Source organism: Chinchilla lanigera, unplaced genomic scaffold, assembly GCF_000276665.1.
Source record: "Chinchilla lanigera isolate Chin_1 unplaced genomic scaffold, ChiLan1.0 scaffold00048, whole genome shotgun sequence".
Lineage (NCBI taxonomy): Eukaryota > Metazoa > Chordata > Mammalia > Rodentia > Chinchillidae > Chinchilla > Chinchilla lanigera.
Window position 1 is genome coordinate 15,828,825 of NW_004955449.1, and position 27,486 is coordinate 15,856,310.

At 37.5% G+C, this 27,486-nt stretch overlaps 1 protein-coding gene across 1 annotated transcript in view; it reads left to right on the forward strand.

Moving 5' to 3' along the window:
• The window catches only part of Acvr1c (activin A receptor, type IC), a 50,518-nt gene that overhangs the window by 14,595 nt on the left and 8,437 nt on the right, over window positions 1–27,486 (forward strand). Inside the window, exons 2-7 of the mRNA XM_005393407.2 lie at window positions 9,805–10,044; window positions 15,691–15,921; window positions 18,478–18,645; window positions 19,880–20,036; window positions 23,190–23,314; window positions 25,550–25,680. Of these exons, the coding sequence (XP_005393464.1) occupies window positions 9,805–10,044; window positions 15,691–15,921; window positions 18,478–18,645; window positions 19,880–20,036; window positions 23,190–23,314; window positions 25,550–25,680 (1,052 nt within the window). The remainder of the gene's footprint in view (window positions 1–9,804; window positions 10,045–15,690; window positions 15,922–18,477; window positions 18,646–19,879; window positions 20,037–23,189; window positions 23,315–25,549; window positions 25,681–27,486) is intronic.

The following is a 27,486-nucleotide window of genomic DNA, read 5'->3' on the forward strand; positions in this document are numbered from 1 at the left end:
AGTGAAATTTATCAAAATTCAGTCATTTTGAACCATGACATAATTTTAAAAATTGCAGACTCAGGAAGTGAGTATTATTCTTTTGGGAGTTTAAGTCTTATTGTCTTCATTACTTTTTAAAAAGTATCTGTTGTTTTTTAACTTTCTTATGCTTTTCTACTTGAGACACAAATTCACTGCTGTCATCAGGGCAAGGTGACATGTGCATGCTGAGAGATACTCACAGGACCCCTTGTGGAACTGTTCTGCCATCACATGCACAAATCCATTGATTGTTCATCCTCTGAGGGTTCAGTGCACCCCTGACAGGTGTGCCAGACAGGCTTTTTACCCTACAAAGTGAAAGATGCTATGATTTTTTTTGATTGTTCTCGCATACAAAGAAGTCAAACTTGTATTATAAAAATTTAATATAGGAAGCATTTCTTTTCTCCAGAAATAAGTACACTGATATAAATTATCAACTTTTTATAGGGATGTAACAGGAAATTGAAAATAAAATTTATAACTAACCCTAAATGGATGATTCTACCTTATGTAAGGTTCTACTCGCTCAGTCATGTAAATACTGTGTTTTATTCAGATATGTTTGGATGATTATTATGTGCCAGACACTGAGGTAAGTCAAAGTGTGACTACACCACATAAGTCTTTTCCAAGTGAGCAGCTGCTTTGTGTGAGTATATTAGCTGTGGGAGAAGTTACAGCATCAGAGACTTTAGGACAGAGAAGTGCGGCTTTTCCCTTGTCATCAATATTTTTACTACCTTCACTGTACAAGGCTCTCTGCCGTGAGCTGGGGAGACAAAGGTATGAAATATGAGTGCTACTTTCAAGGAACTTTCATTTTTCCCACACAAAAGGCTGATTTAAAGGGGGAGACCCTCAAATAGTCCTTGAATTATTACTGTCTAATTTCTATACAGACATACATCATTTGAGAATAATGTGTTTTGATGATAGAAATTAACAGACTATCATTTTTCCTGCTCTGGACTTAGAGGAAACTAATTGTGGAACCCACTTAAATTCTTCTAACATTTTATTCCTTTCACCTTTCCTTGAATGAAGCTTCTTCATATCCCTGTAGTGATTATATTCTTCAATCCAATGTTTTTATTTTCTTGAAACATAAATATTCCTCAGCATGGTGACACATGTCTGTACTTACAGCACTAGGGAGACTGAGACAGGAGGATGGCCATGAATTCAAGTCCCGCCTGGACTACATAGTAAGTTCAAGGCCAGTTTGAATGACGTAGTGAGACCCTGTCTCAAAAAAATACATAAAATCATCATCCTTAAATTCAGATGCTAAATGTTAAAATATTTGCAGCCTTTGGGTGATTCTCATATACTCTGAGAAAACCAGCAGCTCAAGGTGAAACTGTCCAAGAAATACCTTTATGTGTGATTCCCCCTGCCTGCTGTGAAAGTATGGCATCTAACCAGATGAAGACAGTGCATGCAAATAGCATTCACAGGTTGAGCACTGCACAGTGGAATCGCCTATCACTAGTGCATGTTGGCTGGGGATCTAGCTCAGCGGCACAGGTGCCTGCCTGGCAAGTGCAAGGTCCTGAGTTCTCTTCCCAGTACCAAAAACCCAAAAACCAAACCAAACAAAACAAAGCTAGTGCATCTGATTGAATGTCCTTTTACCCTGTACCTGTCTTTGCTCAGTGGAATCCCTACCTTAGAAAATCTTCTGCCCTTGTTTCACTTGCACGGTTTGTGTTGACCCCAGAACTTTTGACATGGTTATTTGCACTGTGTGCTGCTACCTGTTATGGAGCCTGTGGGAGAGATCTAACTGAATTAACTTGCAACTGGATCATTCTGGCAAGTTTTAGAGAGGCCTCTATGAGGAATTGGTAGGCTAGGACAAGCAGGAGGTAGGAGAGTGGGTTGGGCTGCCTGCCTGCATTCAGTATGAAATTACATGGGGGTGTCAGATGAAACCTGTGCTTGTGACTAGCTCCTTAGACCCCTCAACTTCACATTGTAGTCAAGTGCAGTTACACTTTCTCATATACCGGACCGGTTCATCACAAACTGAATATGTCATAACAATCCTTTTCCTATTTGTCCCCTTCTCTCATAAAGTTTTCTCCATTTTTAAACTTTAGATTACTTATTTATTTATGTATTGTTATTAGTACCTATTTGCAGAACATGATGATTGAATTTGTCATGGGAAGTTTGTATATGTACACAGCACATCTTAATTCTTTTTATTCCCTTCCCCTTTCTTCCCTCTCTGTTCCCTCTAACTCTTGCTCTCCTCATTTGAAAAAGCTCTATTTTGATTTTTTCTTCAAGTCTTTCTTTTTAAAATTCTTTTCCCTTCCTTCCCTCCCACCCCTCCATCTCTTCTTCTGCTTCCCATTTGAAAAAGACCTCTCTACTTCCTATTATCTTTACGTTATTTTGCTCCTTATTTGTATTTTGGGTTTCTCATATAAGAGAAGCCATCCAGTATTTTTGCTTGTGATGTCACCTTGAAAATGTTCTCTAGATGAGTCATGTATTACATAGATGTTAAACTCCACGTAGGTGTGGACTGTGCCCCGCTTCCCTGGCATTTACTCCAAGACTTGTTCTCAGTAAACACTGTACAAAGCAATCCATTTGGATCCAGTCTTTGAAGCAATTTAGTAGAGCATAAGTAGCCAGTTACAAACTGCCAAGCAAGTATTTGAAATAATGGTACGTACATTTAAGGATGTTTGGAAAGGGCAGGTGAAGGGAGACCCATAACGAAAATTTGGAAGACTGCTCAGAGCTCAGCTGACACTGCTTTTTGATAAAAGAAATTATTTCTGTTGACCTAATTAATGCGGTAGCTTCCAGTGTCTTAACAGTAATGAACTCACTTCTCAGGTTCAGCCATATGTATTGTTTGTACTTTTTGTATCAGGAACTGAAAAGTAAACAAAGGCCCTTACCCTGAAGTCAGAAGCCTGTGTCATAGGTGTGTGGGAAGTTGAATGGACAGGACATCACCCTATCATTTAGTTGATCACGGTGGCGTTTCTCCAGGAGTCAGATCAGGAGCAGACCAATCAGAAAGCATCTTCAGCAATATTATTATTAGGTTGGTTATTACTTGAGAACATTTCAAAGCCACAAGCTGAGGAAAAACACTTCATTTTGATGAGTAAAGTGGGATAAGAAGACAGCTGTATACTTCGAATTTATACATTCATGGACTAAACCTTGCAAAAGGTTATCTTTTCACTTAGGGAAACATTTTAATAAAAGGATGAATAGTGGCTTTAGTGCTAAATGGTCCCTTTAGGGGTATTTTGGGCTCATTTATGTTTCTGTAACTACTTTCTATGATACCTTTTACAAAAGAAGCAATAACCTTGAAAAGTTTCACAAAAGGAACTTTGGATGAATACTTCTGTTTTATTTACCTGAATTTGTTTTTAAACAGCTATGGCTGCCTAACCAGTAAATACCTGTTCAGTTCCTCTACTCTAAAAGATTTTCTATAATTGCAACTTCTGTGTACCTTTGGTAAAGAAGGTTAAGAGGTCAGGAGAGAGGAAAGGTGAGGGTTATGCCCACATTTTCTCATCTTTTTCTTCTTATCACATGAATTTGCTTGGCAAAACCATAAAAAAAAAAAAATGCCAAGGTGGTAATGGAAACATTCAGCTCTCCAGGGAGAAGATGAGGCAGATAGATAGGTCCAGATGGTTCTGGGCTTCACCTGGGCAGTAGCTGCCAGTGCTGACTTTCACCATCACCAGACTCACCCAGGTCTCTAGGGAATGCTGCAGAGTCCAGAATGAAAAAAATTTCCCTTCCTTGCTTCTTTCCTTCCTTTAGTCCTTCCTTCTACTTTCTTAATAATCAGCCTGCCAGAAGCATAAGCTCTACATATCTGTATTCAATCAGCCATAGATTGAACATACAGTATTCAGAAAAGGCTGCATCTATATTGCACTGATACAGACTTTTTCCTTGCCATTTTTCCCTAGGCAATACAAATATTACATAGCATTTACATTATACTAAGTATTGTGAGTAATCTAGGGGTGAATTAAAGTCTATAACAGCTCAGGTGAAGGTTAGGGAAAATACTATACCATTGTTGTAGAAGGGACTTAAATCTGTAAGTTTTATATCCATCCACCATGGATACTAAGGGATGAGGGTACTTCCTTCCTTTTATTCCTTGATTTAATGTATTCTGGAGCTTATACATGGGATAATATTAGTGAGTTAGTGTGTTACACATCTGGGCTGAGAATTTTCTTTCCTTTTCTCTCATTTTCCCTTTCCTCTTCTATTTAATTTGCTAGGGAGTAAAAGAATTTAAATTAGTGATGTATCACCCGCTAGACCTCATTTTTAGTATTTAACATATCCCCTCGCAGGGGTGCCTAGTTCATGGGGAATGCTTCTCAGCGGGCACAGAAAATTCTCAAATTAGGAATTATCAAATAATAAGAGTTCTATGATCAAACATGTAGAGCTTGCTTAGAAAAATTAATATGTTCATTAAAGGCAACTATTATTAAAATTTATTCCTAGCTACATTATTGTCTTCTACGAGGATTTGTATAGTGTGTAGACTATTTTTTTCATTACTCTTCTATAAACATTACAATCAACGTTTGGTTTAAAGTGTCATTTTACAAATGTTTGCTTTTAAAATTGCTCAGTGTTTAAGGAGTTCTTTCTAGACGATGTTGCCAACCTTTATCTAGCTGAGTAATCTTTTTTTCCTTGCTAACTCATAGGAGTAAATTTGTGCACAAACGAGGAAACATCACCCATCTGTAACGAACATCCCAAGAGTGGTAGCCATCATCGAGCAGAGCACTTTTATAGAGATTATTCTATTTTCAGGTTTGCTGACCTTTTGCCTCTTTATTAGTTTCCATAGTGATGATCTGAGCTCTGCTTAATAGAGCTTTACTAAAATGAAGACAATCAATAAGCTTTTTAAGGCTAATGTTTATATTGGCAGTTCTTAATAACACATATCAAAACAAAATTTAGCCATGGAAATGTATCCAATAGTGGAATTTTATCTTCAAAAATAAGTTTCGATAGGTGTTTCATAAATAAAATGAATGCAGGTATTTATATTTTGTGCCTTTCTTAGCGAACCTAGCTTGATACCTTTGTGATGATGTGGAAATGTGGATGCAGTTTGAAAGATCACTTGAGATGGGTGATGAAATTCTTTTATTTTATTTTTTTTTTTGGTTTTTTCTCCGGTACCGGGAACCGAACTCACGACCTTGCGCTTGCCAGGCAGGCGCTTTTGCCACTGAGCTAAATCCCCAGCCCCGATGAAATTCTTTTATAACAGCAAGATTTAGCATTTATAAGAACCACGGTTAGTGATTTTTCAAAGCAAAGCCATCAGCAAACTCCTTTGGTACAATGTTGAAGAACATTGAAGGCCAAGATCTCCTCCTGTGCGCCTGTACAGCTTCTAATAATCCCAGAGAATCCTAAAACTTCAGAGAAGGAAAGTTGGTGACTGATCAGAATTCACAAAGCAGAGCAAAAGACCCTGGGTTATGTTTCCAAAGTTAACTTAGCAATGTTATATATTTTGCTTACTGATAGTAGATTGAAACTTTTTAAGATTATGGCGAAACTGTTCCTTTTGTATTTTTTGACACATTGTGAGGTAATGCAATAAGCTCTCTAGCCTTGTTGATGAAGAGAAGGAGGCCTGAAGAATGGCACAGCTCACAATGCCTGTTGTCATAGTCATGTATTAGACTCTAAGGCACAAGTGTTATGCTTTGGCTTCCCAGATACGACCTCTCATGCTCTTCCTGGAGTTGGTGGAGAAGTTTCCCCAAGGTTCAGAGGGAGAGGGAGGCAGCCCACAATTGGGCTTTTCTCTTTCCAGTGCCTATATTCTTCTTGATGTTTGAGAGCCTGAGTGTCCTCAATTCTATTCTCAATCCTATCAAATACTCCTTAAGTCTTATTTTAAAAACCCAACACCCCTGATGGTAGGATGTGGTGATAAAATGGAACTGATGCTGAAGCTTTCTTTAATGAATGGAAAGGAAATGATCAGTGTACCAGTTTCAAGTGTCAAAATAATTTTAAGAAACAGGAAATATCTCTCAGATTTTTCATGTATCACTTTTTTTTCTAAATAAAAAAGAGTTCTTAAGTGGAAGATGAGGCTTAAGTAAAAAATTTCACTTTATCTTATCTTATTTATTTATTTGTCTTGTTACTAGCAGTCGAACTCAGGGCCTTATGCTTGCCAGGTAGGCACTGTGCCACTGAACTACATCCCCAGCCCAACTATATATAATTTTAAAAATTTGCACCACAATTTTATTTCCATCCTTATTTGATGTCAGTAATCACATTTATTTTTCAAGGACAAAAAGTCTCATCCTTTACTTGTTAGGAACAAAACTAGAGCTGTTAGTGATTGTGCCCTCTAAGAACTATTTATTGGTCAACTATTATGTATCAGGCACCACCACTTGGGAACAAGCAGGCAAACTTTTTCCCTTCACAAAGTAAAATCAGATAATAAATCAATGGGTATATGATGTAGCCAGTGATGATGTGACCCAGGAATTAAAATGAAGTAGGGCAAGGTGTCTACAGAGTGAAGGGGAAGGAGAAGAAAGTGCTTTTTCTGGTGGGGTCATCAGCTAAACCCCTCACCTCCCAGATGGTTGGTCTGTTTGTTTTTATTCTCACTTTTCTGTTGTCCATGCAAACGCTGACACCAAGAATAAATGTAGATCATATCTGTCATTGCCCAAAGCTCAGTAGCATCTGCCTTGAATAAACTTCACAGCTTTTTTCTTTGCTTGCAGGCCTCCACGTTGTGTTTCCCATTCTTACCTCCTTGACCCATTCCCTGGTGTCTTCGTTCATTTATTGCACTTTGGGTGGAAGATGATCCTGAACTTGCCATGGGTGCTCCTGCCCCAAGGCCCTTCAGGGCCTTTATCCTGGCTTTTCTCTGCTGGGAGCTTGTCCCTGCCAAGGGATCTGCAGTCATCCCTACTGATTTTTAGTACATGTTTGTAATGCATAGTAATTACATTCATCCTGGGGAATCATCCCCATTTCACTTCTCCTCCTTTACTGCCCTCCCCTCTCCCTCCTTCCCCAGAGCCCTTTCCATCCCCACAGAGTCTACCTTCTTGTTTCTTTTTTCTTTATTTTTGATACCAGAAATTGAACTCGGGACCTTGTGCTTGCCAGGCAGGCACGTATGCCACTGAGCTATATCCCCAGCCCTTACCTTCCTGTTTTGAACCGTCTCTCTCTGAACTTGGATCTCTCAGCCAATATGAGAGATCTTGGATCTCTCATATTAGAGAAACATATGATATTTAATGTGTGTCTGATTTAGCAAGATCCATCCATTTTCCTACACAAATGGCTCAGATTTAGCTTTCCTTATGGCTGAGTAGTACTCAATTTATATATATTTATACCAAATTTCTTTATCTGTTCACCTGCTGTTATTGATGGGCATATAGCCACTCCCATAATTGAGCTATTATGGGTTATGCTGCTATAAGCATGAATATATGCATGCATTACTGTAATATGACTTTAACTCTTTCATGAAGATACTCAGAAGCGGTCCAGCTGGGCCAAATAGAATTTCTGTTTATAATTTTTTGAGAAACCTACGTACAGACTTCCATACTGGTTGTACTAGTTTACCTTCCTATGAGCAATGTCGAAGGGTTCCTTTTTCTCCATGATGTTGCCAACAATTGTTTGTTTTTGATAATAGCCATTCTTACCTGGACTAAGATGGAATCTCAGTGTTTTGAACTGCATTTTTCTAACAGTCAATGGTGCTGAAATTTTTTTTATTGTACTTAGTGGCTATTTGCAGTTCTTTTGAGACATGTCTCTTTATATCAGTTTTCCATTTTTTGATTGAGGGAGTTTAGTTTTCTATTTTATTTTTTCTTTTTGAGACAGAGTCTTGCTTTGTAGTTCAAGCTGGCCTTGAGTCACTGTGTAGCCCAGGCTGGCCTCAAACTCATGGTAATCCTCCTGCCTCAGCCTCTCAAGTGCTGGGATTACAGGCATGTACCACCATGCCTGGCTCTTAATTTCTTTATATATTCTAGATATTAGTCCTCTGTTTGAAGAGTAGCTGGCAGTGTTTTCTCACTGTGTAGGCTGTCTCTTTACTCGGTCGTTGGCCTTGCTATACGGAAGCTTTTTAATTTGCTATAGTTCCTTTTGTTAGCTGTTGTTTCTTATGTAACTGGGATTCTGTTCAGAAAGTCCTTGCCTGTGTTTTCAAGACTTTTATCAGCTAAAGCTCTAATTAATTTTATTCTCCTTTTCATATATGCAAATACCTTCTATCTACTAGATGAAAGAGAGAGAGAAAGAGAGACAGCCTCACACAAACACAAAACGAGAATCCTCAAATTTACTCCTCTTTATGGCTGAGTAGGTCCTATGTACACTGCGTTCATGATGTGATGAGCATGCTCCCCTATATTCACAGACGGAAAACCTTGACTAAGCAGTTGCTGGGCTGAGCTCCAGTCCTCTGTGGGTGAGTCCAGGAGGCCGGGCGTGTCTCCTGGGCTTGAGCTGGCTCCTTTGCTTTAACTTGCTCTTTTGCCTGCAGCAAGTGAAAGAGCTGGGGGTGCTGACCCCCTCCGCATCCTTCTGCAGGTGGCACTGTGCTGCCTGCAGTCCTGCTCCTGTGGGCCTGGCTACCTTCAGTCCTAGGATGGGACACCTTCAGTTGCGTTGGAGGCAGGGTGTGCGCAGTGTGGCTGGTCAAGCTGCCAGCCTTCCTCCGATTTCCAGAAGGCCTTCTCGATCTCAACCCTTTTCCTTCTGCCATAAGCCCTGAAGCTGTGTTTGTCTGCTCTTTCTGTAGCGCTCTGGGTGAGGCGCCCTGTACAGCCCACTCTGTCTGTGCTGCTCCTCCCCAGCCCTGCCCCAAACTCTGCACCTCACGAAGAGTCACTGTCTAGCTCATGAGCTCACGGAGCTCACAGCTTCCGGCTGGCAGTGGGATGGTTCCCATGTGGCACTGAGTGGGGCTGTGTCTGAATGGCGGGTGACGGGCAGAGCAGGCACAGACCTGGGGTATTTGGGAGAGCAGTGCGACAGTGAGCACATTGGCACCATCGTGTGCTCTTTCCCCTGAATCACAGCGGTAGCAAGGCAGGGGTTGCTCCTTTGTCTCTTTGCATCTGCGCTTCCACACAGAGGCCTTCCGTGACCACTAATCTCAGGTGGCATCTTGACACCGCTGCTCTTCATCTCTGTCGCACCCCCCCACCCTTGTGTTACATGTCTGTCAGCTTAGCCGTGTGTATGAGCACATCTGCCCTCAAAGAGGGATTTGGACTCTTCTCACCATTGCATCTCCAGGACCTGGGCTAGAGTCACACATTGCAAGAGCCCAGTAGTTATTTGGGGCATGAATGAATGAATGAATGAATGAATGAATGAGCGTGGGGCTCTAAGGACATGCTGCTGAATAAGGGGTGAGAAAACAGGATATGAAGATGCATCCAATACTTTGAAGCCTTAAACAAGAATTTTGCATGCTAGTGCTTTTCCCTGATTCTAATTCTGCCTCCCATTCTTACCGACATACACATTCCTTGCTACAAACTAATCTCAGCTCTCCCCATCTTTGCCTATTGTAGCACCTTTGCTGCTGAACTAAGGGCATACCATGTCACTGGATCTTCTACTTGAGAAATCTTGGTAATTGCCTTTCTGGTTTCTAAAGTAATTCAGATGGCTTGAATTATGGTTGTCTTTTCTTTTTTTTAACTGCAGCTTCACCAGATAGCCCCAAACTCAGATCCATGGAGCTGACCATTGTTATCACTGTGCCTGTCTGCCTCCTGTCTGTGCTGGCCATGCTGACAATATGGGCACGCCAGGGCCGACAGTGCGGCTACCGGAGGACAAACAGGCACAACGTGGAGGAGCCGCTCTCTGAGTGCAACCTGGTAAATGCTGGAAAAACGCTTAAAGATCTGATTTATGATGTGACCGCCTCTGGTTCTGGCTCTGGTATGTGTCCTTTGTCCATTTTGCAGTAAGAAAAGTCATTTAAAAATAAATGAAAATGTTTAACAGAAAGTGCTTATATATTATCAATTTCATCATTTAAGCGCTGTATAGAAATTTCTTTTAGGATTAGGTGGAGGGAAAAGAACCATTATGATCAAAAAGTCCTTGCATTTGCCTTGGATAACTTTACGTGTTCAGGTTCTCGTTTTCACATTCCTAAAAAATTTATTTTTGAAACAAGAAGTCGGCCCCCCCATATGATTAATAATGACTGCAGGGTTTTTTTTTTTTGGTATTGCTTCATAGGCACAAAAGAGATAGAGTTAGTGTAGTGAAGGCGGTGAGGCCCAGGGGAAAAGACTTCAGCTGTACAGAGTAGTGTTCTTGGAGCATTCTCACTTGTGGTTATAAGGTCATTAGAATCTGTGACATCCCTGGGGTAAGTGTGTCACGGTAACAGGGAGCTGGCCTGGAACTGACAGTAAGATATGAAAACACAGTAAGGAGAGATTTGAGAAAGTAGCTCGGCACTGGCTTCTGCTGCTTAAAGTTATGTAATAACTCCCTTTCTCCTGTGGACTCCAGAACCCCTGGTAAAGCAATTCAAAGAGCCAGGCATAAATGAATCTCTTTTGTCGTACTAAGAATTTGAGAGTGACAGACCAAGTTTTCCCTGTAATAACAAACTCCCTAAATGGTAGGGGATTCCCTTCTCGCATTATTTCCAGGAATCCTGCCAAGACTTGGTTTTGCAGGAGTATGCTTAAGGGTGAAATTCCAGAAGAGCCACCACAGAAGCCCCTGCCTCCTTTCTTGCTTTGGAAAAATCACTAATACTATTAATCCAGCAAGTTTTGAGGAACTCTCCTGCCAATGCCTTTAGGAGCTTCCAGGCAGGCAGAGTTAACTGGGGCAGGTGACAGAGGTTGATCACATCTCTATAAGCACCTACACTTAAGACAAAGCCGTTTGGATTCATCAGAAAAAAGGATGTATCACCATGGAAGCCAGAGAGTAAGGATATTTTTCTGCTTCTGGGGGTAAAGATACCTGCCCCTGCCTGACTAATGTCTAATACTTTTTTTTTGTTTTGTTTTTTTTTTTTTTGGTTTTTCTCCGGTACCGGGAACTGAACTCACGACCTTGCGCTTGCCAGGCAGGCGCTTTGCCACTGAGCTAAATCCCCAGCCCCTAATGTCTAATACTTAATTAGGTAGTACATTTTCAAAACAGGATAACTAGAAAGAAAATCTGTAACTGCAAAGCTTGTAAAACTGGAATCCAAATTAAATTATTGAGTAGAAAGCTAGAATTCTTTAAAAGTAATACCTGTTAGGCTTCAATACTCTTTCCTTCTTTCATTATTACATTTTTGAGGTCCGCCGTGCCCTAATTTTTTGAGCACTGACAACATTCTAGTCACAGGGAGAACTCTGATTTATGTTTAATTTTGTGAAAACTTTTATAATTAATTTTGAGGTTCACATGATTAAATAACCATGGATTTAATCTGCACTAAAACATTCTAGTTTATCTGAAGAAGTTAGATAGGAATATGCATTTTAGAGCTACTCTTTAAACATATTCAAGATGACTGTTTCTCTTTTCAATAAAAATAGTACAGATTTTAAAGCTGGATACTGGTTATGTACTTAGTAAGAGGTAAGACATAAAATTAAAAAAATTATGTTAAGCTTTTCTCATATTTTGTGTATTTTTAAACCTAATTTGAATTTATTGTCTAGACTCTTATTTTAAAGATCTTATATAGAAAGAAACATGCAAGCATAAATGATTTCTTTGAAGACTGATGTAAATATATTTTAGGTTTTTCATATAAGAGAAACCATGCAGTAATTAAGCTTGTGTGTCTGATTTAAAGCTAGCAAAATAAAAGATAGATAATAGAAAGTTGGAAGATCTTTTTCAAATGGATAGGGAGCAAGAGATAGAGCAGGGAGGGGAGGAAAAAAAGGAAGAAAAGAAAAGAAGGAAAAAACCAGAAATAAAGTTCTTGAAAATGCAATGGGAACAGAGAGTTGGAGAGAGAGAAGGATAGGTGTCTTAGTTGCTTTTCTCTCCTTGCTGAGAAATACCCACCACCCAAAATTAAGGAAGGAAAGGTTTATTTAGCTTACAGTTTGTGGAGGCTTCAGCCTATAATCAGCTGGCTCCAAGGCAGGGTGGCAGGGCACAGGGGCAACACTTAAAGGCAGCACAGCACGGCAAAAGTGGGGGAAAGCAAACTTCTTCTGGTCCCTTACATTGTATGCTGGCTCTCTGCCCATGCCTGCACCATCTCTGGGGCCCTCCCCTTGCACAGGCTCAGGATGAATACAAAGTAACGACGCTGGCTCCCTCTGCTGTGTCACAGGGTTAACCTTCTAAATTTTTCAAGTTGACACAATGAACAACATCCTAGAGCAGGAAGAGCTTGTCCTGTTCACTCCAGGATGTAAAACTGCTGAGTTACTCAGTTAAGCTTTTAGCCTCCTCAGATTGACACAATGTGTCAACCATAACAATCCACCCTTTATCAGGTTGGCAACCAGACAACCAGTTTCCAAATACAAAGACATTATTCTTATCATTTCACAATTTGAACATTATAATGCAGGTTTAACAATCCCTAAGAGCCAGTATTAAGTCTGTCAACATTCTATTATATTAGAACCATAACAATAGGGGAGGAAAAAATGGAAACGTTTTATGTACAAGGGCCAACTGCCCACGATAAATGTAGTCATTACTACAAACATATAAATAAAAATAAATGAAAAAAATAAAATGAATGTGTTTTAGACATTTTTTTTTTCTTTTTTGCAAAAGCTGATTGCATATACCTGACAGTGACCACTGGCTAAAATGTAGCTGAAGGTGTCTCTGCTTTTGATATTGAGAGATTGGGTTTATCTCAGCAGGGCTTTGGCCACAAAAGCTCACAGGGTGCTTTTGCTTCCATTCTGCTTTTCTTAATTGGTTAGTGACCTTATATGTGAGGCTGCTTTGTGAGATGTTCAGAAACAAAAATTGTAAAGCTTAGCCCTGACCTGGTCAGGGACACATTTCGAAGAGATACAGTGCCTGCAAGAGAGGAAAAACAGGTTGATATTTCATTGGCGTATCTTTGGGTAAAGATTACACCTCAGGTGGCTTCTATGAGACTAGGTAGCTTACTTCTTTCTCTCATGGCAAACCGTTCTGATGGATCTTGACAAAAGGTTGGCATCTACAACCCCGGTTAAAATGATTAAAATGAAATTTGTGTATTTTCAAATGGGATCTCTAGGTTTATAACACAAGAAGTACCTCAGATTCATTTTTTGTGGTTTCACTGAAAGATACCAAAGCAACTTTTTCTTACCATCTGAATTTAAATGCTCTCCTGGGTGCTTTAATTCTGTTGTTTTTGTATGTCTGTGATCTGCACCATTGAGCGTGTGTTGAATCCATTGCAGTTTGAAAGCACTGACATCTCTTTATCCATTTGTCCTTATGTTATTGGTGGTGATGTATTTATCAGTGTGGGTGTGTGTATATAAGACTATGAGGGGAAGGTGAGACTGTCATTTAAATTTGGCCTAGTGATTGTTATTTTCACTTTTAGCGGGTGGTCAAAGAGTAAAATTGACCATATCCTACTTAAATAGCTCTTACCATTTGATGCAAGAAGTTTTTCTAAGGGGAGATTTATGGTCACATCCACAGAGGGGCAAGGGAACAGTTTGGGCAGGAGTATTTTCATTCTGGGTCAGTCTCCTAGCAGCACCGCAGTCCCAGACAAGGTTTTGGTAGCTGTTGGGCCCCAATTTTCTCATCTCTCAATGACAACAGGTGATTTATTTTTTCTACCATACACAAATTTTATTGTTCTTTAAAAATGGACTCCCTATAGTGATTTAAAAGTTTAAATAGGTATATACAAACATTCCAAATTGAACTAATTTCCTCTCATTGGTTGGCTCAAAAATGGAGAAAAATCTTCAGTATTCACATAGATAATACTTGAGATTTTGCCTAAGTAAGGAGCTCCAAGAGTCCTGAGATGGTGACTTTTATAGTTGGCCTAGGAGTCAATTTGAACAACACATACTCAGGTGAACCAGATGATTTCAAAAGAACCTTCTGACTTAGGGCTTTGTGACTAATCACTGAGGTTCAAAACATCGAATTTCTAGTTTGTGCCTATATTAGCCATAGTGGGTGATTCTCATGAAAAATGAAAACATCTAAATAAACTGGTTCATTTTTGGAGCAAGGGCCAAGACCCCCATGAGCTGCAGAACTTTTGCTATCCCTGTCATATGAGTACAGTGACAGTAAGTACACTGGCTTTCTAGAATGCATTTATCTCATAGCCAGTTTATTTATAGGACTAATAATACCCATTGTGGAAATTATGCAAATACAGAAAATTATAAAGAAGAATATCATAATTCACTGTGATCCTGCCAAATAGAAATAATCACCATAGTATTTATTTATTTATTTATTTATTTATTTATTTATTTATCTTTTGGTTTTTCTCCGGTACCGGGAACCGAACTCACGACCTTTCGCTTGCCAGGCAGGCGCTTTTGCCGCTGAGCTAAATCCCCAGCCCCCTCACCATAGTATTTAGCATGTCTCCTTTTCAGTCTCTGTGTGCATTTTGAAAAGCTAGATACATTTATTTGCATGGGTAACATTTACCAGGCTTTTTTCATTCAATACTTTAGCAAAAGTAGCTTCCCGTGTCATTCAGAATACCTCTTTATAAACAGCGAAATTCTTATTGGCTCTGAATAATCCATGGTAAGATCAATATACTGTTGGGAAGGCTAGGCAGCATTGAACATGTAGTAACAGATGATGTGCTAGGTGCTCAACGTGCTCATTAATTCTCTTGTTATCCTCATGAAATAGGGAATGTCAATATTCCCTCTTTTTCAGAGAAGGAGTTTAAAGTTCAGAGAGGTTAAATAACTTGCCTATGGTTATCAGGTGACTTGACACTTTTATTCATTGTTTCCTATAAGTAAAAATGATGTATTCGGTATTTTAACATCTTTTGTACTTTTTGAATTGAATCTTTAGCATAGAATTCTAGAGGTAGTTATTGATTCAAAGAATATAATTGTTACACATAACTTGGAATATGTTTTCTTGCACTTTTTATTCCATAGAAAATATGTTTTAGTGCAACATCATTACCTGACTAATTGAATTGGATTCTTTACTTTTAAATTTTAATTTGGTTTGAAAAAATTCAGGAAGAATTCTTTTGCTTTCCAAGTTGTACCAGGAAGCATACGTTTTACTTTAGATGTTGACAAGATACTTTTTCCTTTGTGTATTTATTAATATGACTACCAATGACGGACAACTCAGGGAAATTTACGACAATTACTTGAAATCAGATAAATACAGCAGCAGACTATCTTCAGAAAATTTTGGGGAATAGAGTAGAAATTCATATTCATAATTTAGAGTGTTTTCCTTAGCCTGCTTTGACATCAAAGTTTGCTATAATGATGCTTATTTTTTCAAATTTGATAAAATTGTTAAAGTGTGTAAATTTTTTTTTTAAGTGAGAAGAATGATCATCATAACAGTTCTTTTCTGACATTTCCTTTTAATGACCAATTCCACCTTTTCTCTGGTTAGGTCTGCCTCTCCTGGTTCAGAGAACAATTGCAAGGACAATTGTACTTCAAGAAATAGTAGGAAAGGGTAGATTTGGTGAGGTGTGGCATGGAAGATGGTGTGGGGAAGATGTGGCTGTGAAAATATTCTCCTCCAGAGATGAAAGATCTTGGTTTCGTGAGGCAGAAATTTATCAGACAGTTATGCTTCGACACGAAAACATCCTTGGTTTCATCGCTGCTGATAACAAAGGTATTTACATCTAATTTGGTTTAGCATGAAACCATTACATCTCTTATCCAGTGAGAATAAATAATCTCTTTGTTTTAATAAAGCTTACGTAAAAATCTAATTTCTTTATTGAGGCCAGAAAATCCTTTTTCTCTCCCACCAGCAAATGCACAGAGCTAAACAATAAAGCAGGACACATGAGTGCCATGAAATCATGATGGTGTAATAGCTAGTTCGATGTTTAGAATGTTGCATGGCTTCTGTGGGCTGGGAACCAACCAAGTAAAGCAGAAGCCTCAACTGGAGTCCAGTCCTAGAAAACCCTGCCCTGATGGACTCATTGACTTAGTTGCTGCTGATTGAAGACGATCTAGAGACACACTAGAAGGCGGGGACTCTGCTACCTAGGGCAGAGGAATGTTATGAGGAGTTCTGGATAGCAGCTACACAACAGGATGCTGATATTTCAATATTTCATAACAATACAGACATACTAATGAATGCTACCTGGATATTCACCTTTGCGAGGACTGGAGTTTTCATTTGTATAATAGGCTTTGTCCTTAGGATTCAAGTTTTCAATGCATGGTATCTGTAGATTATAGTAGAATTCTGGTAAGCAAAACAATTTTAGTAATGTTTTCTACCAGTGGAACTTTGGAAATGATTTGTATCTTAAGGTTTAACATTACTAAGTGAAAAGTCAGTGGTTTTTTTTTTTTTTTTTTTTTTTTAGTTCACTGGAACAAAACAAAGCATCAGATTTCTAGTACTCCTGGAATATTGTATACATGTTTGAGTAATCAAGGACTGGATATAAAGTCCGTGGATTTCCTATGTGCTCTCTCTCATTTCCTACAAAGCTTTTACTCATTTAAATGAAAGCAAATGAGGACAGGAGTGAGCAAAACTTGATCCAGTCATTTTTAAAATTACAACTAATCAGCAGTACTTCTGAAGAACTTTGATGGAATCACAGTTGCCTCATCCAAAATAAGGGCTAAAACCAATTATTTGTGGATGTTAGACATCTACCTTTGCCTGCGAAAATTAAAACCTTGTGGCTATTTAGATCCAATATAAATTTGATTATGAAAGTATTCATTAGTGCCTGTTCAGAAAAAGAGGGGTTTAGTATCATATATTTTGGCCATAATTATGCTTGCTGATGATTTGTTCTTTCTGATTTGCTAGGGTGAAACTGATTAAAAGTCCACATGAGATAAAAGTATAATTTTCAAATTTTTAACTATATACTATATCATTTTCAAATTTTTAACTATATACGCTTACAATTTTCAAATTTTTAACTATGTATACTTTAAAATTATTCCCAAACTTTTCAAAATGAAACATTCTCATTCAGTTATGAAGAACTTTATTTTCCCCTTCCTAATCTTGAGCCAAGCTACGTACTGGTTAGATTAATTAGCAATACAGTCAATTCAGTGACTGTGGCTATATGGTTCATATTGCTGGGCTAATTCAAAATGATATTTATTAGATTATATAATAATATGCATGAAAGAGCTCATCTTTGGTGTTTTCTTCTTCAGTTTAACTGATCTGCCTCTGTCATATTTCTTGTCATTACTCTGTGCATGATACCAGATGGCCTCTAACTTCACCTATAACTTTTGCATGAATTCCTATATCTTCCAACACACTTACAGTTTCACTGTTTAGTCATTTGTCTGATAAAGACATTATTAATGGTAGAGGGCAAAGATAGCCACTGGTGTTAACAGTGAAAGAGTGGGAAAAAGGGTAGTTGTGTGTCTGACCAATTAAGTAAGTGAGTTTTATCATGTTGTAGCAATTGTATCCCTAGGGAATTTTTATCACTACCTAGGTTTAGAAGTTAAATATTTGGATAACAAGCAGCTTCTGACATAAAGCATTTGGCAGCAGAGTTTCTTAGCAAGTGTTCACTACAGATCTCTTTCCTAGATCATCCAGGTTATTGTAGGGATTTATTTTTAGACTAATACCTTATAGGAACATTAGGCAAATTTCTCTTACACTAATTTTTAAAAATGTTCTGGATTAGCTTTTGGTTAAATGAAGTAAATTATTCAAAAATGCGTAGCAATTGTATTTGGCTCTTTATATAACCTTTTGGGGAAATCATTAACTTCATATTTTGAAAGGTAAATAACATTCTTAGAGTGTTAGAACTTTTATGATAACAATACTTTGTCTAAATTTGGTGTATTTCTGGTAGTGATATGTGTGATCTTAAAAGCGTAGAGTAGTTTATAATAAAATACAGCATCTGAACATGTTTCTCGTGTAATGGGTTATTATTGCCAGCAGGTATTGATGGAGGGAATATGGAAGGAATTTTCTAGTTGTTAGAATCACTTCCTCACAACTTCTTTCTGTGGTGGGTTCTGAAAGATCAACTTCTTCAGTAATTCACTGAAATTTTTTTTACTTTATTTAGCCTGTAAGTATCACTACTGAAGGAAGTAATTTTGCTTTGTTAACAATATAGATTAAATATTGACATTGTTAAAAGCTTTTGGCTTCTTTTTCAACATATATTTTCAGTAATAAGTTATGTTTTCCTGTTAGATAATGGAACTTGGACTCAGCTTTGGCTTGTATCTGAGTATCATGAACAGGGCTCCTTATATGACTATCTGAATAGAAATGTGGTCACGGCAGCCGGAATGATCAAACTGGCACTTTCAATAGCTAGTGGCCTGGCACACCTCCACATGGAGATTGTTGGTACGCAAGGTATGTACTTCAGTTTGTTTTCCTCAGTGAATACAAGGATTGCAATCACTCGGTTGTATTTAAGTTGCATTTTAGTTCTTTACAGTGATCAAATATAAAGGAACAATAAAAGTGCTTTACAAAGCTGAAGGTCTTATTATGACATAGCCAACTTTTACATATTTACTTACCGTTGTGTATATTATTCATGATATGTTTTATTCCTAGTTGCTCCATCTTTGCCATTTAGCCTGTATCTTTGGGCCTATAACTAAAAAACTATAACTAAATCCTATAGCTAGAAAATAATTGGGGCAGATAATGTGGCCATGAAAAACATTTGCACATTATGTATTTGAAGCCCAGTGATACTCACTGATTTTTTAATTTATTTATGTAATAGAGAATTGACTTTAGAAAGTCATTAAACAAAGTAATGGATCTCAGATTGTAACTCATGGCCTCTTTATATGCTCAAAAATTGAGAACCCCCAAAGTTTATTTTTAAATGTAGGTTATGTTAATATTTGTCATACTAAAATTAAAAAAATATTTGTTTAGTGTTAGAAGCTAAAAGTTAACATAAATAATAGCATTTTAAAGTGTCCTTTTAAAAATGTCATATATAAAAACCTACCTAATGAGAAAAGCTGCGTTACTTTATCTATTTGCAAATCTCTTTAACCTTGGCTTGATCTGTAGGCGTTCATATCTATTCTTCATTCAGTCTGTCCCACCATGCTGTTTGAGTTGAAGTGGAGAAAGGGGTGTCACACAGATACATTATTAGAAGATGGTCTCCAGGTTCCCCCAGGGTTTGTAGCCACATTGGGAACTGCTGTTCTAGGAGGGTAAACATTTGAAACTTGTTTTGTAAGAAAATATCTGCCATGTTCTATGAGTGCATAGCCATGGTGATTCATCCTCAATTTGTTCAAAAGATATTTATTAGCGCCTATAAATGTCACTTAGTGTTCTAAACATTGGAGGGATGGTGATGAACAAGATAAAATCACGGCCCTCATTCAACTAACAGTTTAGTTGAGACAGATGGTTAAGCGTACGCATGAATAAGCAAGATAATATAGATAGTAATATGAGCTCTGAAAACAGCAAAGTGGGGTGCTCTGTTCCAGAAGGACTTGGAGTGCAGAGTGGGTGGTCTATCTAAGTAACATTTGAGTTAAATCTTATTGAAGAGAGTCAGTCTTCGGTAAAGAAAAAAGATGAATATGCCTTGTTTTATGCTTCATAGGAAAACCTGCTATTGCTCATCGAGACATAAAGTCAAAGAATATCTTAGTGAAAAAATGTGAGACTTGTGCCATAGCAGACTTAGGGTTGGCTGTGAAGCATGATTCCATTCTGAACACGATAGACATACCTCAAAATCCTAAAGTGGGAACCAAGAGGTAAGATGACTTACTTTGGTAGTGTATTAAGACCTATCATTGACCCAGAAACACAAAAGCTTGTGATATATGCATAGAAAGCCCCAAATGAGAAAATGTTAGACCTCAGGATACAAGGAGCCTTTTCTGAGTCATTGAGAAATCAGTGGGCACGATGATTGTAAAGTGGGAGAGTTGGCATTCTGGCCAAATAGATAGAGACCATTTGGCTACAGAGTCTACTGGAGAGGAATGGTGGAAGAAATAGTGATATATTATTTGTATTGGTCACCAGAGAACACATGTTCTGATGGATAAGAAGACAATTACTGATTTGTGTATGTTGAACCATCCTTGCATCTCTGGGATGAAGCATACTTGATCATGATGTATGATTTTTTTTGATGATTTGTTGGATTCTGTTTGCAAGTATCTCATTGAGGATATTTGTATCTATGTTCACTAAAAATATTGGCCTGTTCATCTTTCTTGATTGAACCTTTTGATTTGGGATCAAGGTAATGCTAGCATCCAGGAATGACTTTGAGAGTACTCCTTCCCTTTTGATTTCATTAAATAGTTTGAGGAATATTGGCATTAGATCTTTTCTGAAGTTCTTGCAGAATTTGGAAGTGAATCTGATGGGACCTGGGCTTTTCTAATTTGGTAAATTGTTCTTATTCCTGGTTCAATTTCATTGCCTGTTATTATATTATTCAGGGTTTTTATATCTTCTTGGTTCTGTTTTGATATTTCATGTTTCTAGGAACCTATCCATTTCTCCTGAATTGTCTGATTTATTTTCACCATATCAAATTAAAAGGATTCTGCACTGTAAAGAAAATAACCAACAGAGTGAAAAAACAACCTACCAAATGGAAAAAAAAATTACCAGCTATTCCTCAAACAGGGAGGACTAATATCTAGACTATATGAAAAACTCAAAAAATTAGGTCTTCAAAATAAAAGACCCAATCAAACATGGGCAAATGAAATGAATAGCACTTCTCAAAAGCAGTACAAATAGCCAATAAATACATAAAAAAAGTTCAATATCACCAACTATTAGAGAAATGCAAATTAAAACAACGAGATTCCACTTTCAGAAGAAAGGCTGTCATCAAAAAAATTCAAGTAATAACAAATGCTAGTGACGCTTTGGGGGAAAAGGAACCACTGTACATTTTGGGTAGGAATGTGAATTAGTACAATTACTATGGAAATCATTATGGAGATTACTAAAAAACCAAAAGTAGATATTCCATGTAAATCAGCTATTCCCCAAAGAGTTGAAGGCATCATATTACAGTGCTGCCTACATACCCATGTTTACAGTAGCACAATTCATGATAGCTAAATCTTGGCAGTGGCCTATGTGTCCATCAACAGGTAAATGGGTGAAAAAGATGCAGTACACACCACTGAGTACTACTCTTCCAGAAGGAAGGAGAAGCTTGAGTCATTTGTAGGAAAATGATGCACCTGAGAGCATAATGTTAAGTGAAATAAGTCAGATGCACTGGTTTAAATATCACGTGGTTTTTCTTACATGAATAACTCAAAATACAAATAAAGAACAAATAAAGGGTAGATAATAGGAAATAGAGAGATAGATTTTTTTCATCTGGGAAGGGGATTAAGAGATGATCGGGGAAAGGCATTAAAAAATAATTAAGATGTGTTATGTACATGTATCAACTTCCTAAGAAGAATGTCATCATTATGTAATGTAAAAATTTACTAATAAAAAATTAAAAGGAAAAAGGGAAAAAAGGCTTTCAGCAGTACATAGCTCCTTTAAAGCCTTTATACCTCATAAATGATGTGAAACTAGTTGCTATTGCATGTTCAGATTCAAAACAACAGCTAGAGAATCAATATATTGGAGTAGATAGGTGGGAGACCCTATATAATAAATATACTTACATGTTATTATATTCCTTCAGTATTTAAAGACTAAAATTTTTTTGATCTCCCATACTTGTACTTATCCTTAAGTTTCTCCAGGTGATGTGTATTAAGATAACATCAGTTTGGATACAACTCCCACTTTTAAAGAACAGAATGTGTGACAGTGAAGAATAAACATGACAGAAACGGAGAATAAAGCATGAATCACACAGTGTTGGGACGGACTCCTTATTCATGGGAGTTCTGTTGTTTTTCTTGTTATAGCCAGCAGGTGGCCACCTGGGCAGAGCGCATCATTTCCTTGTTTGAGTTGCAGGTTCTGTGTGACTTTGCATAATTCCAGAGTTTTGACCTTGAGATCAGCAACAACTGAACTATTTTTCTGAAGGTGATAAAGGCCCTTGAGAGCAGAGAATTTCTAAACTGTTACAGCTGGCCTCTAGACCAGATTTGAGACTCCAGGGCTGTGCCTGTGCATCCTCCACTTGGTTCCCTGAGACTTTAATGAGGTTACAGGAACATTTCTGGGCAGTTTCTTCCCTCTGGACAGCTAGAGGGACCTTTCTTCTTTTGCCAGTAAGGACAAACCTTACCTTGTTTATCTCCCTTTCCCATCAGAGATCCTTAGGAAAGGCTTGGATGCTGGAGTTTTTTCAGAGGAGTTGCTGCTTTTCAAAGAGCTTGGTGTTGCACCCTCATTTCCATATTCTGAGAAATCTCCCTAGGAGAGCTAGGTTCAGTCAGAGGCAGGGGAGTGTAGATCTCTTCCACTTAGACCTGTTCAAAGGCTATCACTTTCTTGCACGTTGTATACTGAAACAGTTCCTTCACCGGAGGTATTTGCGAATGCGGGCTATCGCTGCGGGGGAGGGTTGGACGCGCCACGATGAGCACAGCTCACTCTGCCCTCAGGCAGCTTTCCGCGGTAGCACAGTTTGCTGGACACTGAGTTTCATTTCTCTTGTGGAGTGTTTTAATTTCCCTCCACCTTGTGGTTTCCAAGTACAGGGTTTTTGGCACACCTGCTTCCTATAACTCTGAATGGAATGACCCCTAGGTCTACTTAAAATATTTTTAAATTGGTGGGTCAGTCCACTACTATCGCATAGTATTTAATTTTATTCTACTATTGTGACTCAGGCTTCCTTTTAAAATTGATGGAAACTATCTTAATTTATATTTTATATTGGATTTATTAAGATTGTGTTTTATTGGCTTGCTATGAAGTTATAGAGAATATCGGAGGTGTGTGTGTTTTTGAAGGTACATGGCTCCCGAAATGCTTGATGATACAATGAATGTCAATATTTTCGAATCCTTCAAACGAGCTGATATCTATTCTGTTGGTCTGGTTTACTGGGAAATAGCCCGAAGGTGTTCAATTGGAGGTAAGATTTTGGAAATACCATTTGTATCTATCTTGGCTTGATATTCTGAATACATGATGGAGCTTTTTTTTTTTCCCTAAGCACTACATTGAATCATTTCTAAATATCTAGGAGAATACCTTTTGTTGATATGTTTCTAGTTGAAGACTGGAACATCCTGTATACAATGGAGTTTTTATACTAAGTCTTGTTTAGATAGGGTGACAGTTCTGATAATTCTGATTTCTACACTGGTGCTTTGGAAGGCACTCATATTTGAATTTTTGTGCAGGTAGCTTGTATCTGTCTTTACTTTATATCCTAAAGAACTTACTCTGGGGGTGAAGCGAGATGGTAGGGAAGGGAGAGAAAGAGGAAGTAAAAAGGATCAAGAGGTAATATGGGTGTGTACCAATTCCCCACAAGGAGTGTATTTATTGTGTATTGCAAAAATGTACTAATAAAAAAGGGCAAAAGAAAAAAAGAGAAGTCAAAAGACTTACCCAGGCTACAGAATTTAAAGTCTTCAGTTTCCTAGGTTGTTATGTTCTTTTTTATCCCCCGATAAATGCAGAGAGATAAAGTAGAGGGGGAAGGGGAACAAAGACAACCTTTCTGTCTCCACTGCTCTCATGAATTTAGAAATTAGCAATGACAGGAAGAATTGGAGAGGGCAAAGCCCTGCAGATACAGTCTTATGAAATTGCTTCGTCAGTGGAGAAAAGGTTAAAAGCTGGTGGGAGCCGAGTAGAATTTCCACTTTCCGGTGAGACAGACCCAGGATGAAGCCGTGGTTCAGCAGCGCCTTGAATGAGACTGTTAGCAACTCAAGCTTCAGTTCCTCTCCTTTAAAATACGAAATGGATGGAGGCAGGGAGGGAATGGAAAGCGGATGAAAGAGGAATTAGGATTTGTTATGTACCAATTTCCCCACAAGGAACGTAAACATTATATACTACAAACATATACTAACAAAAATTTTTAAAAATAAAGATAGTAATGAAAATGACCTTTTGGACTTTAGTATTCAATTACCTAGTTTACATGAACTTTTCAAGACCATGCCTGCTAGTGGTAAACCTTCAATAAAAACTCATTAAGCCACTGTCTTTTTTTTTTGCATTTTTATTACATCAATCTCATTTTTTACAACCTTGCAGATTTTATAAAAAACTTATAAGGTTACATTATGCTTGAATTAGAACCATGCTTTTTTCTTTCATTCATTGGTGAGATAGTGAAACATTCAGGGATGCGAAGTCCCCGTGGTGTGGAACACAAACCCTGTGGGCTCTGAGCCTGGGTTTAAATGCAGATCTGCTGTGTGTTCTTTAGCACACTCACGACACTGCTTGTCTCAGCGTCCTCACCTGGAAACTAGAAATAATAGGGTTCACTCTTGAGTCAGCGGCTTTGAGGAATAAGTTAAAATACATAAAGGGCTTAAGACAATGCTTCGTACATACCAAGGTTTCTAACACCTTTGTAAAAATTCCGTATTGATACTTGTCTAGATTTGCTGTGAGGTTTTTGTCCTTAAATATTTTAATTAAAAGAAAAAAATTAATTGGATATTTTTAATTAAAAAAACCTTATAAGGCTGTCCTTAGAATTCAAGTAGTGTTGTGAAAGTTAAAGTTGCCTTTGTCTTTGGATTTGAGGCTGTAAACATCCACCCCCATGTTCGCCTAGCTCTGGGGTGATGACCCAGGATATTCTCAGATGTAGTAGGTTTAAAACCTAAATGTGAGAGATTCATGTTTTTAAAAATTGCTTTAAATTTTTCAAAAAGATAGACTTGTTTTGCTTTGAAAAAAATTATTTGACGGGGAAATACACTTCATTCCCAGAACAATGAGGCTGTGCTATAAATTTGACAATTAGAGAATTTAAGTACTATTTTTGAATTGGAAAATGCCATTTTATGTAAGTAAAAATTTTACTTTTATGTAAGTAAAAATGTATTATAGAAAATATATAATTTTGTGAAATGAGAAAAATCATATAAATTTTATATATTATGTATGATATATTATTACATAAATTTTTATATTTCCACAATGTATAATTTTATGCCTTTATACAACTAAGACAGTTGAGTGCTTTCAAAATTGAATTCTTGGTCTTTATAGTATTAAAGTATTTTAATAAACCTGACTTCCCAGAGTATCACTTGCACCTAAATGGTATTATTTTTAAGTGGACGTCTTTGTTCATTATTTGTATAGGGACACTTATTATGTAAATTTTTTACAGGAATTGTTGAGGAGTACCAGTTGCCTTATTATGATATGGTGCCTTCAGATCCCTCCATAGAGGAGATGAGGAAAGTTGTCTGTGATCAGAAATTTCGACCAAGTATCCCAAACCAGTGGCAAAGCTGTGAAGTAAGGCTTCATGGATTTAGTTTTGTCTTGCTTTTGTTTTTGTGTTTTGTTTTGCTTGCAGTGCTGGGGTTATGGATGTTCTTTTTATCTGTTATATTTTTCAGATGAGTATCAGGGAGGATTTCAGAGACCATACAGTACTTTTTAAGCCATCCAGTTCATTCCATATAAGCCATCAGGATTATTTTATCCTTTTTACCAGTATGTATCCATAACAAACACACCCTAAAATCCTGGTGAGTTTATACAACAAAGCTTTATATCTCGCTTACACTTCATCCTCTGCAGACAGGCAACTTTCCCCAGCTTTCTATGGGTAGACATCTATTCATACCGAGAGGGTCACTGATCCTTGGGTGTGCCCCCTCACCACACAGTCCCCAGATCTCAAGGTCAGACGAGAAGGGACCCAGGGTCACACACTGGCTCCTTACACTTCGGCACAGGGACATGTTATTGGCATTCATGCTTCAGACCAGAGCCAGTCACATGAGCCCCCTCAGCAAGGGAACTGGGGACCTAGGTTGTCATGGTCAAGTTCAGTGGATAGTCAATGTTTGTGCCACATAGACAATTCCAGTTCCAATTTCCGTCACCCTGTAATCTATAGACTATTCCTAACTCTAACCTCCTGAAGTCTGAACTTAATTTCTCTCATCAGAAAAGGTCCCTCACAGCAGAGACCATTGTAGTTTTCTTGTCATCCTAGTACTAGAATCATTGTTTTAGATAGGTGCCTTTCCCCCTTTTTCCTAATCTTTTTCCCCTTTCATATTTGTAAAGTTTTTATACAAGGTAAGTCTTTTTATTTTTATATGTTTTGTGGTTATCTTACCTATATATCTAAAAAGCAGGTTTTGAAGGCTTTATAACCTAGTAGAAATTAAATTAAATTATTTTCTAATATTAATAATTTTATGTACATATAAGAATATAAATCTATAAAGTTTAGGGTATAATAATAAAATGGAAATTGGAACATATCAAGTTTGAAAAGTAGAATATTTCTAACACTTTTGAAGAGTTTTTGCCCTGATGATTAATTATCATTATAATTATCTATTGTGCCTTGATATTTTTTAGAATTTAGCTATATGTATATTTGTATCTAAACATAGATCCTAAAAGTTTTATTTTCTTTCTGAATATTTATGAAATATATGATTAAGACTTACTGTAGATTCTTTTCAATTTATTCTTTATTATATATAATATATAACATAATATACATAATATATCTAAATATGTAGCTATAATCTATTGTCATTGCTGTGTAACATTCCATTATATGGATATAGCAAAATCTATTTACCCGTTCTACTACTGGCATCGTATATGTGACTTAGAGTTATTTTGAAAGATGATGATGCTATGTAAGTGTGTATGGGAAAGTATTTTAGCTATAAAACTTGAGTCTAGGGCCGGGGATATAGCTCAGTGGCACAAGCACCTGCCTGGCAAGTGCAAGGTCCTGAGTTTGATTCCCGGTACAAAAATAAATAAATAAATAAATAAAACTTGAGTCTCTGGAGGTGCCCACGTAGACAGTCATAGTTCCAAATGATGAGAGCTATGGGACAAGTCTTTGTGCTATTTTTTTCTTATTGCAGTGTTAAAGCCTCTAATGTGATGTTGCTGAAAGTAATGACTGTGGGTGTCCTTGTTTTTCTCCTTAAAACTTCTAATTTTTCACTTTTGAGTATGATATATATATATATCAGTGTATATATATTTATGTGTATATATATATTTGTGTGTATACAATTATTTGTGTACATATCTAATTCATTTTTAAATGTATTTTGT